Raw genomic sequence first — 15,235 nt, forward strand, 5'->3', positions numbered from 1 at the left:
AATATAAAATCAGCTTAGAAATACTGATTAAGAAAATGTAAAACCGAGAAGATGCATTATTATTTGATAATATTTATTGTATTCAGCAAGACATTTGATTTGCCCTTACTACAGATTTGTTACAAATAAATCAGGCAAATTTCAGGATACAGGCAGTCCCCGGGTTACGTACAAGATAGGGACTGTAGGTTTGTTCTTAAGTTGAATTTGTATGTAAGTCGGAACTGGTAGATATTGTAGGGGAAACTCTAGCCAAAAATTTTTTTAGTTTTGGATAGCATCGGGAAAGGTTAACTCCCCTCTAATGTTTGTTTTGCTGTCTGTTCCCCTGTTCAGAAGATTTCACATCTATTTCTGTCCCTGTGACAAACTCAGGACTAAAGGAGTAACTCATCAAATACCAAACAGCTCTGCACCATGCTTTGAGCTAATAGCTTTATTTCCACACATCACCTAGGGTTCTAGGAGGAGGGTCCTTTTTTTGCTAACACAATGAGGCCAGCACTTTGTTTGTTTTGGTGGAGTCTTTGTTTGTTTGTTTTTGCTACATTCCCAGGGAGCCCGGCTTGTATAGGGGGAGGAGGGGCGGAGAGGCTGCTTTTGTCTGCTGTTCGGCAGCCTGTTGCTCGGGGGGGGGGGGGGGGGCGTGCAGGCTGCGAGGCCGCGGGGGGGGGGGGGCAGCGGGTGTGGGGAAGCACTTTTCCTCTGCCCGGCAGCTCTGCGGGACCCCTGTCCCTGCGGCCAGCTGCTGCTGCAGGCAGAGGCCAGTCGGAGCTGGCGGGCCGGAGGAGCCGGCCCGAAGAGGAGGAGGAGGAGGTGGATCCTAGGACCCAGGTGAGCGAGCCCCGGAGATGCTGCTGCGCATGTGCGGGAGTTGCCTCACCCCGTTCGTATCTAGGGATCCGACGTAAGTCGGATCCACGTAAGTCGGGGACTGCCTGTATATCAAAAACCTGTGACTGATTTTTTTTTTTTTATTTCCAAATATAGTGCTTTTAATTAGGTATCTTCTCCTGCAGTTTTCACAGTCTAGCATATGGCCCAGGTTGAGTTGTTCAGTAGCTCTCCAGTCTAACTGAGCTCAGAATTTAATCAGGATTTTTTTTTCTGTTGTGTATGTTGCACTATAACTAGATCTGCACATAACAGGGAGTATGGAGACATGGCTAAAGAAAGGTAGTGTTAAGAACACACAAGGTCAATAATAAGAAAGATAAGGGTTTGTGAGCAGCTGATAGATCAGAACCAGGAACGTGGAGAGTTGATAGATCTGAAAAGGGGTATGCAGTAAGAACTTTTGTTAAAGAAGCTGCCAAACTTTTATTTCCTCGTCCACCTTGTCTCAGGGAATTTCTTGTAATTCCAGTTTCAGCATGTTTTATTTACACAATGATTTTTTTAAAGTTGATTCTATATTATAATAAACTAACTTTTTTATTTTTATGTAATTACTTATACCCTGATCCTGCCAGTAGCTTCACATGGGTTCAGGAGCATCCACTCAGAGCTTCTTGTAAAACTGGGTCCTTATTTTGTCATACAAAAATGTTCTGTGTCTTGTTTAAAAGACTAAAGGCAGTGGTTATATATTCATCTTTTAATTATTGCACAAGATGATTCGTGTAGTATATAAAGTCTGGAAAAGATAAAAATTGGGAAAAAATGTAATGTAGCATGAAGAATTGATCAGTGTATCTAGTGACCTCATTCCATTTAATATACTGCACTTGAAGAAATGATTTTTTTACTTCAGTTTTTACTTCTTTACCATGTTATTTGTATTTCATAAAATTGAACATTTGCCCTACTGAAAAACCAATGCCAATTTTAAAAGCACCATTTTGACCATGTCACTTGTCTTGCTTCAAAAAAAATAGAGAATCATTTTTAATTGAGTTTTTTTTATAGGACTTCTGCCTTTAAGAGCCTCAGAGCAACAATGCTATGGCCCACCTGTTTTGTTTTTAAGTATATGAGCACATCTACTTATTCATTTTCAGCTTTGTTGCTGCTATTACAAATAAATGCTCTCTGCAGAGGGTAATGAAGAGTTTGCATATTAGCTCCCCCATCAAGAGCAATGCGTGAGAGATGCTGTAAAGGAGTGAAATTCACTGTACCTAAAGGGTTATCAAATACACAAAGTAAACATGCTGGAAAAATGACACACTTGAATTCTTCCAACTACAGTACTGGTAAAACATAAATTAAAAAGTTACAAATTGTTCAGTGGAAAGTGTTTTTAACACTGACTGATTTTTTTTTTTTTACATAACACAGCAGGTATTCTTCTAAATGCATCTTTTACACACTATTTTCATGGTGTCCTTTTTATGTAAATTGAATCACTGCTTTGCTGTGTTAATATTTCCTTAGGCCTATCATGGTCACCATCAAGCTCTAGAAGTACTGGTACAGTCTTTGTTGGACCTAGATGTGAGGAACAATAATGGAAGAACACCATTGGATCTTGCAGCTTTTAAGGGACATGTGGAGTGTGTGGATGTACTCATTAATCAGGGAGCATCAATTTTGGTGAAAGACTATGTTGTAAAGAGAACTCCAATACATGCTGCAGGTATGTTGTGCTGAACAACAATGCATGGGTTTTGAATTTAAATTCTTTTGTTCATGTATTAATGCACGGCAGCCTGTTTCTGTGGCTTTAACAGAGATTATCTAGATTAGGTCTTGAATTATATTCTGCACTGGGGAGAATGAGGAGGAACATAAGGTAGTGGGAGTGCCTTAGCTTAGTGAGAGTGAGTGCCGTAGTTAGATATCTTCCTTGGGCTCTGAAATAGAGCAGTATCTCTGCCATCCATTAAATAAGTGCAATGTGGATCTCCCTCCATGCCAAACAGCTATGATGTTCAGGATGTGTGTGGGTGAATGATGTAGTCGTGGTCCTGTCCTCACCCTTTCTGGGCCTGACTTATAGTAAAAAAAAAAAAAAAAGACACAGGCTTCCCTCTGTTGTACACTGAAGTTCTGAAATATGTTGTGTAATTTTCCTGCCATAATTTGCGGATGACATCAAACAGTGTTCTGCTTTTAAATTGGAGAGCTCGGGCAGTTTTGTAAGAAGAGACATATGAGGGTTTTCACTCAGTGCTTCAAGGATTAAAGTGACTGAAATCTTACTGAGTGTCATGAAAAAAAATGTTAATGATTTTTAATCCTTTCCCTTCCTCTCTCACTTCTCCCTGTGGCTTTCCCCCAAAGATGCCTTTTTAAAGCATACGTAGTTATTCATTCCTTTTTTTGTCCTTTTGTAGGTGATCTTTACATTTTTTTTTAAAGTTGGCATGGTAAAAAATGTCATTAAAATGTCTTGATAAAAAGAGAATCCGTAAACAATATTAGATCACCATAAGAAAGAGAGAGGAGCTGGGGCCATGTGGCCTTGGCCCCGGGCCCTCCCCAGCCGAAAGGGGAGTTGGTGAGCGTAGCCACGGGGGGCATATCCCCCTAGTATTTATAAAGAATGAAACAGAAGCACTATTTCTTGTTAAACTAACATAGGCATGAACTGTTACTATAATTATGATTAACTTTCTCATCTTTATTTACATACAAAAGAAGATAAGTGCAATTGTTAATGACTCTGGAAACCATCATATTCTGTTCAGTTGTAATATAATTCTATGAATTTTTAATACTTAACTGTTAAAAATAAAAAACAACAAATGGTCTGATAGCACTTTATAGACTAACAAAACATGTAGATGGTATCACGAGCTTTCGTGGGCACGTTTTATTAGTCTGTACAGGATAAACTTAAACAACAAATGGTCTGGTAGCACTTTATAGACTAACTCAGCTACCCCCTGAAGCTGTTAAAAATATGTTTGAGGATTGGATATAAGGTCAAAGATTTCCTGTTTTCAAATTGTTATAAATGCCTCATTATGGCCAATGAGTACTCATATTAATGGGCTCTAGTAGATGCTGGAATCTTCAGTTAATATTAATAGTACTTATTTTTTGATACCCAAGATAACAAACATGATATGCTGATTGTTTTTATAACATTTTACAGCTACAAATGGTCATTCAGAATGCTTGCGATTGTTGATAGGCAATGCTGAACCACAAAATGCAGTTGACATTCAAGATGGAAATGGACAGTAAGTTTAATAATTCCATATTCTGCTCTTCAAGATATTATATCCTAAAATTTACAGTTTCTGGACACAATAGCAAAAAGTAATTCATTATTTTCCACTAGCATTTTGTTTAAATGGAGATACAGGATCCTAACTGGGATTGATGTAGTTTGTGTGTCTGATTACTACATATAAATTTCAGATTTTTGATTCATTCCACAGGAAACCAATTATGGTTATTTTGTTGATTTAACATTGAGAAATTAAGCTCTAGTAATGTAATTAGCTTCTCTGTTATGCTCTTGGAAATAAGTTTTTTCTTCAAGTGATTGCTTGTGTGCATTCCAATTAAGTGTGTACATGCAGCATGCACGCGCCATCGGAAGATTTACCCTCAGCAGTACCCTTAGAGCCAGCAGGGGAGCCCCCTGGAGTGGCACTGGTATACAGGCCCATATATACCCTGTTGGCCCCCTCACCCACTCAGTTCCTCCTTATCGCTGTAACAGTCGTTGGAACAAACCTCAGCTCTTTACAGCGATCATTGTCTTCAGCATTGTTCTTCTCATTCTTTCAATTAGTCTCCAGCTAAGTAGCTGCAAATTAAGTTAGACTCCTTTGTTGTTTTCTGTTTAGTTACTCCCCACCGCGGCATGCTGTGCGCCCGCGGCAGGGCATGCCCCGTCCGTCCGCAAGGCTTTAAGCTCTGCAAGAAGTGTCACAGGCCTATGCCATGTGGCGATCTCCATTCATGTTGTTTAAAGCGTCTGGTGTAGGCTCACCTCACAGAAGCCTGCAAGTTCTGTAAGGCCTTCAGTCCCCGTACTAAGCATGAGAGGGAATCATGCCTCAAAATCCTGCTAACGGAGGCGGCTCTCAGGCCGGCACCGGCGTCGGACCCGGCACTCGCCTCTCAAAGTACACCGGCGTCAGTGCGGGACAGTTCTGCGTACCGCGCCTCTTTGGCACTGCAGAGGCCTGGCACTGGTCCCAGTCTCTGGCACCTCAGAAAAAGAGGAGACCTAACAGGTGTTGGTCCTTGTCCAGACATGCATCCTCCGTGTGCCCTCCAGTGGGGCACGCAGCACTGACAAGTCCGGAGCCCAGGCCTTCCTCCCAGCGCAGGGAGATCAGTCCTGTGGAGGACTTCCCTGAGCCCTCCACGGCAGAGGCCTTAGAAGCAGAGAGGGTCTTCATTGACTCCTCTCCCTCTCCTCCTCCCACCCCATCATCCTCCAGGCGGCACGGGGAGAATCGGCGCTGGCCCCCTTCCAGGACATGTGAAGGTCCGATGCAGGAGGTTGGAGGCCACCGCCCATCCCTAATGATCCCAGCGGCACCACATGCGGCACCTGCCAGCAAGATGTCCTTACTCTCACTGCTGCCCCAGGACACGGCACCAGACTCGGCGTGGCACCGCTGTTCGGCTCAGCTACCAGTCCAGGGAGCCCCGGCACCTAACCTCTGCGCGGGACTCCCGCATTGCCATTCCACCACCTCCGCCTCGGTACCGCAGCAAGCCGGAATCCATGGCCAGACATGCAGTAGCTTCATCGGCACGTGCGTTGGCTCCACTTGGTCCACCTCAGAGTATTCATCTGACTCCAAAGCGGAATCCACCTGGTCCTAAGGGGTTCCCAGTCCCATTCGCGGCGCCACTCCCGCTCTCAGCACCGTTCCCGGCACCGTAGCCCTCCTCACCTATACCAACAACAATGGACATAGCCAGTTCCGGTGCCAATGTTGCAGCAAACATGGCCCCCACAACCTCTGGGCCAGTGACCGTTCTGGACACCCTGGGCATACCTCCAAAACCAAGGTGTAGATCCACCTAGGTCGGGTTCCGTCTTCTCAGGCCCACGAGCTCCTCCTTCGGCAACACCTTTGGCCAGGTCCCCTACTTTGGGCCAGTCTCTACCTCCTGGTCAGTCGTCTCCAGGCCCCGGGAGGAGCACGGCTCCGGTAAGCCAACCTCCCCTATCCTCGTCCCTGGGTTCCTCTCAAGATCTACTGCACATGGACGGCCCTGTAGCAGAAGTCCAGAAGGGGTCATCGTCCTCTTCTTCAGACGAGGCTTTAGGTGATTCCTCACCACCCATGCCCTCTATGGACACTAGGGCCCACCAGGACCTTCTCTGCCACCTGGCCCAAAGTCTGGGGGTCCAGGCGGAGAAGGTGTCCGAAGACTCGGACCCTACAGTAGACAGCCTACACTCCGAAGCTCCCTCCAGAGTGGCTCTTCCAATTAATAAAACTGTAGCCAAAATTTCTAAGGCCTTGTGGCAAACACTTGCGTCTGTCCCCCCGACTGATAAGCGAGCCAAAAGGAGGTACTTTGTTCTCCAAGAAGACAACAAGCTCCTGTTTTCTCACCTTTCCTTGGGCTCCCTGGTGGTACAAGCCATCAACCACGGGGAAAGACAAGGCCAGCCCTCTCCCACCCTTAAGAACAGGGAGGCCAAAAAGACTGACCGACCTAGGCAGGAAAGTCTACGCATCCGGGGTATCCAGGACCGCATTGCCAATCAGCAAGTCCTCTTGTCGCACTACGCCTACAACACCTGGGCATCCATGGACAAGTTCACGGACCTGCTCCCCAGGGACTCCCACTTGGAGTTTAAGGCTCTTCATGAGGAGGGGAGAGCGATCTCCGGAGCAGCACTCCAGGCAGCTCTCAACGTGGTGGATGCCACTGCCTGGGTGATGGCCACAGGTGTGGTCCTACGCCATAGTTTCTGGCTCCAGGGTTCTGGGGTTCTCCCGGAGCTCCAAAACACCATCCAAGACCTCCAGTTTAAGGGCCCTTCGCTCTTCTCTGAGCAGACCAATCAGAGGCTCCATGACCTCAAGGATACCCGGGCTACCCTAAAATCCTTGGGCATGCACACTCCTGCTACCCAGAGGCGCACTTTTGCAAGTAGGAATGTTCCTAGAGCGCTCCTTCAGGACCCATGTCCTGACTTCTCCCGTCGTAGTAATGGCGCCCGGCTCCGGGCAACAACCAGGGGCCTCCCAACAAACCCTCTGGTTCCTGTCAGGGGTTTTGACGGGATCCGCGAGGGCATTTTACCAGTCTCCCCACTAACTTTCCGGGACCATTTATCCCACTTTCTCCAAGCCTGGCGGTCTGTTACGTCAGACCAATGGGTGCTGGAGATAGTGGAAAGGGGTTACGTAATCCCTTTCCACTCGCCCCCTCCCTCCCAACCCCCTATCCCGTCCCTTTTCAGGGTCCCCTCTCATGAGCCTCTGCTTCAAGAGGAGGTCCAACACCTCCTTTCAATAGGGGCGGTAGAGCGCGTTCCCCCCGAATTTTGGGGCAAGGGGTTCTATTCCCTCTACTTTCTGGTCCCAAAGGCCAAAGGGGGCCTCCGTTCCATCCTAGAACTCAGAACCCTCAATTCCTTTGTTGCCAAAGCAAAATGGTGACACTGGCATCCATAATCCCCTTGTTAGCTCCTGGAGACTGGCACGCTGCCCTCGACTTAAGACGCTTATTTTCATATCTCAATCGCCTCCTACCACCGGAGGTTCCTTTGTTTTACTGTGGGCCTAGACCACTACCAATTCATGGCCCTTCCCTTTGGCATCTCGACGGCCCCTCGAGTCTTCACCAAATGTATGGCAGTGGTGGCCACTGTCCTCAGGAAAAGGAGTGTTCAGATGTTTCCCTACCTCAACGACTGGCTCCTGAGGGGGGACTCAAGTCGCAGGTGAGAGCCCACATCGCCATAGCCCACGGGCTCTTCGAAGACTTAGGTCTTCTTCTAAACCTGGACAAATCAACCCTAACTGCCACCCTGATAATAGAGTTTCTGGGTGCCACTCTGAATTGTTCATCAGTGAGAGCCTCTCTACTCAGTTCCTGGTTCCTCACTATAGAGACGTTGATCAGGGCAACTCCAGAACTTTCCATGACTACTGCTCGGACCTGCATGCGTCTCCTGGGCCTCAGGGTCGCTTGCACTTACATAGTGCAGCACACCAGACTGCATATGCGCCCATTACAGATTTGGCTATCGTGAGTCCACAACCCAGTCGTCCACTCATGGGACAGGATGGTGACTGTTCCCGCCCCTGTCCTCCTTGCGTTCAGCTGGTGGACCCACCAGGTGGTGGTCTGCGCAGGAGTTCCATTCTCTAGACCAATGCCCTCCATCCGCCTTGTCAAAGATGCGTCCGACACTGGCTGGGGAGCCTACCTGGGGAACCTGCACACACAAGGTATGTGGTCTATGGATGAGATCTCCCTGCATATCAACATCAAGGAGCTCCGGGCAGTCCGACTAGCCTGTGCAATTTTCCTTCCCCACCTCAAGGGCAAGTCAGTCCTTATTCTGTCAGACATCACGACAGTGGTGGCAAATATAAACAAGCAGGGTGGGGCCTGTGCTCGGAGATGATCCACTTTTGGGACCTCTGCATCAGGGCAGATATCCACCCGATGGCCTCGTACCTCCCGGGCTCCCAAAATGTCCTTGCGGACAGGCTGAGCAGGTCCTTTGCAGGTCATGAATGGTCCCTAAAGTGGGATGTGGCCCGCTCTATTTTCCATGCATGGGGGTTTCCCCATCTAGACCTATTCGCCACAGAGTACAACAAGAAGTGACCGAGATTCTGCTCACTCATGGGACAGGGAAGGGGTTCCCTAGGAGATGCTCTCCTTTCTCCATGGCCAGAGGGCCTACTGTTTGCCTTTCTGCCATTCCCACTCAATCACAGTGTCCTCCTGAGAGTGCCGGAGTTCAGGGCTTCCCTGATACTAATCGTCCCTGCGTGGCCCAGAAAGCACTGGTTCTCTGCCCTCCTCAGCTTGTCTTGCAAGAGACCCATGGCCCTCCTGCTGGTTCCAGACCTGATATCTCAGGACTCGGGCAGGCTCTGCCACCAGGATCTGCAATTGCTGCACTTGACAGCATGGAAGCTCTGTGGCTAACAGCGGAGGAGTTTCAGTGCTCAGAGCGGGTGCAGGAAGTCCTGCTGGTTAGCAGGAAACCCTCCACTAGGGCCATATCTCGCCAAATGGAAGCGGTTTTACATCTGGGCTTCCCAGAAGGGGGTGCACCCAAGGCGGGCTGTGGTCCCCCTGATCCTGGATTACCTGTTGGACCTCAGGCTCCGGGGCCTCCCTTCCTCCTCCATTTAAGGTTCATTTGGCAGCCACCTCACCCTTCCTCCCAGGGGAAGCAGGGAAAATCTTGTTTGCCAACCTTATGGTCAGCAGGTTTTTGAAAGGCATGGACAGGTCTACCCACACATCTGCCAACCCGTTCCCCAGTGGGACCTAAACCTGGTCCTTCCTAAGCTCATGGGGCCCCCGTTTGAGACATTAGCGACGTGTTCCCTCCTGTAACTATCATATAAGGTGTCCCTCTTGGTAGCGCTTATGTCTGCCAGGCGGGTATCCAAACTCAGGGCACACACCTACATGGTGTTTTTCAAAGATAAGGTCAGGTTCTGCCCACACCCAGCTTTTTTGCCCAAGGTGGTGTCTGCCTTTCTCACCTCCCAAGATATATTCTTGCCAGTGTTTTACCCTAAGCCGCACACGTCTGGGAAAGAACAGACTTTACACACTTTAGATGTACGTAGGGCATTAGCCTTTTATTTAGACAGGACAAAACTATTCCGAAAATCACCACAACTTTTTGTGGCCATGGCGGACCAGGTCAGGGGTCAGCCTGTGTCCTTTCAGTGGATCTCCTCCTGGATTACCGTGTGCATCAAGGAGTGCCACACGCTGGTGGGGGTGCCGGCCCTTCCCTGTAGACCGCACTCCATGAGGGCTGTGGCCACCTCCACCGCTTTCGTGGCACAGGTTTCCATTCTGGACATCTGCAGAGCCGCCACGTGGTCCTTGGTTCATACCTTTGCCAGTCACTATGTGCTAATGCATCAAACCAAAGAGGACGCCGCCTGGGGTAGGGTGGTTCTCCACTCCTTGGTAGCTTCAGCACCTGGCCCTCCTCCATAGGTTCTGCTTTGGAGTCACCTAGTTGGAATGCACGTGAGCAATCACTCGAAGAAGCCAGAATGGTTACTTACCTCGTAACTGTTGTTCTTCGAGATGTGTTGCTCATGTCCATTCTAAATCCCCACCCACTGCCCTCTCTTCGGAGTATTCCAGTAAGAAGGAACTGAGTGGGTGAGGGGGCCAGCAGAGGTATATATGGGCTGGTATGCTGGCGCTACTCCAGAGGGCTCCCCTGTTGGCCCTAAGGGTACTGCTAAGGGAAAACCTTCCAACGGCACGTGCATGCTGCGCGTACACACCTAATTGGAATGGACATGAGCAACACATCTCGAAGAACAACATTTACGGGGTAAGTAACCGTTCTTTACCTTCTTATGTCTAAATAAAATATCAGTACTGCTACTGTGATTGGTATACAAAATGCTATTCGCTAATGGTTCATTTGTTTTCTAAAAGAACAAAATTATTTCTGGACTGCTAAGTATTTTAGCTGACCACTAGACTATTAATGTGTGACCTGTGTGGAAACTTTTTCTTACTCTTTTATCTCACTGTTCAGGACTCCTCTTATGTTGTCTGTTCTCAATGGTCATACGGACTGTGTTTATTCGTTGCTGAACAAAGGAGCAAACGTAGATGCCAAAGATAAATGGGGAAGAACTGCATTACATAGAGGGGTAAGAAAATATTTCCCTTCTGCTGTTCCAAAAGTGTGCATGGATTTTAAATACAAATTGGGAACATCTGTTTGCGTCATTGCTGAATTTATTTATCTATTTTACTTCCACTAACATTAGCATTCAACTGTGCTTGGCTGATCTTTTATCACATTTCAGTTGTTAGATTGCCCTTTTGCATTTCACCTTCAGTGTTCTTTTGTATCTTCTGATACATTTAAATTTGCAGAAGCACGTTTTCTTGACAATTCCAGGGTATCATTTTTGTTGGGGGGAGATGGTAGGGAAGAATATTGGAGGGAGGAAGAAAATAACTTATTTTTCTGTGCGCTATATGTATAATATGCCAAATGTTTCTTTCAAGTCCATACCTGATACTGCAGTTATGCCCTGAGATTAGCTACTTGCTTTCGGCCATTTCAGAAGAAAAATGTACCCTATCACCAAGCTAATTAATTTTTTTCTTCACAATGCCCACTTACTGAAGTAAAAATGACTGGGCTTATTTTGCAGTAGCCTATCTCAATATTACATGATAAGGTAGTAACAAGAATTTTTTTTCTTCAGCTGTACATATGAGTGTGTGCAATGTGCATATTGTATTTTTCTTTCCCAGGCAGTCACTGGGCATGAGGAATGTGTGGAAGCATTGCTTCAACATGGTGCTAAGTCCTTGCTGCGAGACTGCCGAGGGCGAACACCTGTACACTTGTCAGCTGCATGTGGACATATTGGTGTTCTAGGAGCTCTCTTGCAGTCAGCAACATCTGTGGATGCAGTACCTGCCATTGCAGACAATCATGGATATACATCATTGCACTGGGCCTGTTATAATGGTAAGTACAATGTTAAATTCAAAGCTTATAAGGCAGGAATCCGTATGTAGGTGTAGTGCCTTGCACAGTGGAGTTCTGATATTGTTAAGGTCATTTAAGTAATATCATAATATAAATATTAATAAAAAGTGTGAAACAGATGGAGCACAATTCATGACGCAAACTGAAAACACTGGAGTTTTTTTATTATCTTATGAATTCTAAAAAAATGAATAAGCTTTCTGGGCAAATGTTGCATTTCTTTTTCCATTCATCCCAAAGAATGTAGTTAGTTCATTCTTGCAAGAGAGATGGTCTTTATCTCTTTAGTGCTCTGAACATTCTCTGGCTTGCCATCTTAAGCACAATCTGAAGACAGAACTCTTACAAAGCTAGTAAGTGTAAAGTAAATGAGGAGCAAACCGATCAAGGGTAAAAGTTCAGAAATAAAACAATGAATTCACCTTGACATTTCTATGTATTTTGTAACACCAGACTTCAGGAGTGCCTTATTGACCACAACACTCTTTTAAAAATTCACTAGCTATGAATTTATTTATTATAGAGCACGGGTGGGCAATAATTTTTGATGGGGGGCAACTCCCAAGAATTTGGTAAGTGGTCAAGGGCTGCGTTCTTCCATAATATTATGGAGAAAGTGCGGGGTCTGGGATGGGGTTAGGTTCATAATAGGGATGTAAATGAATAGTTGAGTATACAGTTAACTGAATGGGGCTACATTGCATTGGCTGCTGGTGCTGTCCCTGGGGACTATAGAATAGTCGAGTAACCACTCAAATTTCATGCTGTTACTTGACTATTCAATTACCCGATAGCTAACATCGCTAGTTCAGAAGGGAACATGGGGTATAGAATTGGGGTGCAGGAGGCGGTATGGGATCTGGGAAGGGTGAAGGAGGGGGTTCTGACCTGGGGCAGGAGACTGGGGTACGGGACTAGGTGCATTGTCTGGGAGGGGGTGCAGGTGTTTGGGTTGTGACCAGAGGTTGGCGATTTGGATGCAAGGTCTGGGAGGGAATATGGGTTCAGGGGAGGATTCTGACCTGGAAGGAGGAGGTACAATCTGGGAGGGGGTTGAGACCTGGAGAAGGGGTTTAGGAGGAAGTGCAGGATCTGGGATGAGGTATAGATGCAGAAATGGAGGTGCAGAGGGTTTGGGTTATATGGTGTAGGTGCGGAGAGGGAAGAGCTGGGGTGCCAGAAGCAGGCTCCGAACAACAGTCACATATCTGGGCGTCTCCCAGCCAGTAGCTCAGCAGGTTCCTCAGCCAGGCTTCCTGCCTGCCCCACACCCACACGTGTGCTCAGTGCCGCCAACTGCAGGGGCCATGTGTGCTGTTCTGAACTTTGCGAGCTCAAGGGGGAGGAATACTTTGCATGCTGCTTGTCCTGCAAACAGGCAGATTTGAGAAGCCTCTTTCCCCCCAAGCTCGCAACATTCAGAGCAGAACACATGGCCCCCGCAGCCAGATGCTCTGAGCAGCATGCTGGGACAGGACAGGCTTGGAAGCATGGCTGAGGTCCCCACTTGGCTGCAGGCTGGATCCAGTCTGAGAGCTGTATTTTGCCCACACTGTTGTTATATAGATCACTGGTCACAACTCCATTGTTAAAGTTAAGTTCCATTTTGTGCTTAACCCAGGGATTTGTATTGGATGTGTCTCCTAGAGTCTTCAGTCAGTATTGGACCCCAGTGAATGAGGCATTGTACAGTCATATACAATTACAGAACTTCCACCAAAAGAGATCACAATCTAATTAAGATAAGACAAGATGCAAGTAACAAACAAGCAGAAGGAAGAGAGAAAAGGAGGAAGAAGTAAATTTATAGCAGTTTGGTTTTGCTTTGGCCATTAAGTATCTATTCCTGCTGCAAGTGAAATAGGTGGCAGTTTCTGTTGTTTTCAGTAGAGGGCTTCAAAGACTTAATTCATGGCAAGCTTGGGTGTAAATTTTACCCTGCACTAGATTGCTGCATGCTCGGTCCTATGTGGACACTGCTTCTATGCATTAAAAGTTCACTGTTGTGCTTTAAATCACGCCACTTTGAAATGAGAGTACATTAATATGCATTGAGGAGTTTATGAGGTGTGGCAGCAGGATAGATTTACATCCTAACTTGCTATGAATTAAATGTTCATATAGTCAAGCCCAGAAAAACAGACTCGGAATTTTCAGAACTCCCATCTTTGAATTCTATTTCTAAATAAGTAGATATCCTCCATTATCTCTTTTGAGTATTTATTAAACAGTTTACTATTCAACCTCGTATGCAAACATTTGTGTAGCTGTATATAGTTCTGTGTGGTACTTTGATTTTAAAAGTGCAAGAAACAGGATACAAAAACAGGAAAGGAAAAAAAAATCTTGTTGAAGATTCCTGTCACCCTGTCCCTTGCAGACACATACTGAGTTTTGAGTTTGTTTCAGAAGTAAGATGTAAAACTTTTAGTGATTAAACATTTAAAAAACGCTTTGTGGATGTAGTGCTGGTTGCTGTTTATATATATTTGTTATATGGGAAAAAAATAAATTAGAATCAACTCACAAGGGAGGTTTTGTAAGGTTTAGAATCTTTCTAGCTATTGAGCAGACACAGGACATGTTACATCAGACAGTAATCAGTTGTCCCTCTTGGCGGCAAAGTATGTATCATTCACAGAATATAGAATATAAAAGATTAAGGAAGAAGAAACCTCACGCAGTCATGTAGTCCAGCCCCCTGCTCAAAGCAGGACCAACCGCAATTGAATCATCCCAACCAAGGCTGTGTCAAGTCTGGCCTTAAAAACCTCTAAAGATGGAGATTTCACCACCTCCCTGGGCAACCTATCCCAATGCTTCACCACCCTCCTAATGAGGCAGATTTTCCTAATATCTGAGCTAGGGATGTACAGTAAAACTCCGATGGTCCGGCATCTGTTGGTCTGGCACTTCTGATGGTCCAGCACCATCAGGAACCCGGAAGTGCTCCGGGCAGCCGGACCATTGGATCTGCTCTGCCCCCAGCTTCCCCGATTCAGCCGCTGCTAAAACTGACCAGTGGCTGAATCGGGGAAGCCGGGGGCAGAGCAGCTGGGGGGCTGCCGGGTAGGTCCCCTAGCAGTGCCCCTCGGCAGCACCCCAGCTGTCCCCGATTCAGCCGCTGCTGAAACTGACCAGCAGCTGACTCCAGGAAGCCCGGAACAGAGCAGCTCTGCCTCGGGCTTCCTGGAGTTAGCTGCTGATCAGTATCAGCAGCGGCTGACTTGGGAACACCTGGGGCAGAGCAGCTGGGGCGCTGCCAGGTTGGTCCAGTAGCGCCGAGGAGTGGCGCTGCGGGACCAACCCGGCAGCACCCCAGCTGCTCTGTCCCAGGCGTCCCCAAGAGAAGCTGGGGTGCTGCCGGGTTGGTCTCACCGCGCCAAGGTTCGGTGCTACCGGACCAACCCAGCAGCACTCCAGCTACTCTGCTGCAGGCGTCCCCGATTCAGCCGCTGCTGAAACTGACCAGAAGCGGCTGAATCAGGGACACCTGGGGCAGAGCCGGACTATCGGAAGGGGGGGCTATGAGGGGTCTGGGGTGGCATCCCCCCACCCCAGACCGCTTATAGCCCTCCCTTTCGATAGTCTGGCAAATCTGATAATCCAGCACCCCCT

The 15,235-nt window shown here is 47.1% G+C and overlaps 1 protein-coding gene across 8 annotated transcripts in view; it reads left to right on the plus strand.

Annotated features, from left to right (window-relative positions):
* ANKRD28 (ankyrin repeat domain 28) overlaps positions 1 to 15,235 on the plus strand; it is a 243,318-nt gene that overhangs the window by 209,592 nt on the left and 18,491 nt on the right. For all 8 annotated transcript variants that reach the window (XM_075922126.2, XM_075922123.2, XM_075922124.2 and 5 more), the window contains 4 exons: positions 2,377 to 2,578; positions 4,043 to 4,130; positions 10,643 to 10,760; positions 11,377 to 11,596. In XM_075922126.2, coding sequence (XP_075778241.2) covers positions 2,377 to 2,578; positions 4,043 to 4,130; positions 10,643 to 10,760; positions 11,377 to 11,596 — 628 coding nt within the window. The remainder of the gene's footprint in view (positions 1 to 2,376; positions 2,579 to 4,042; positions 4,131 to 10,642; positions 10,761 to 11,376; positions 11,597 to 15,235) is intronic.

Source organism: Pelodiscus sinensis, chromosome 2, assembly GCF_052426305.1.
Source record: "Pelodiscus sinensis isolate ZL-2025 chromosome 2, ASM5242630v1, whole genome shotgun sequence".
Taxonomy (NCBI): Eukaryota; Metazoa; Chordata; order Testudines; family Trionychidae; genus Pelodiscus; species Pelodiscus sinensis.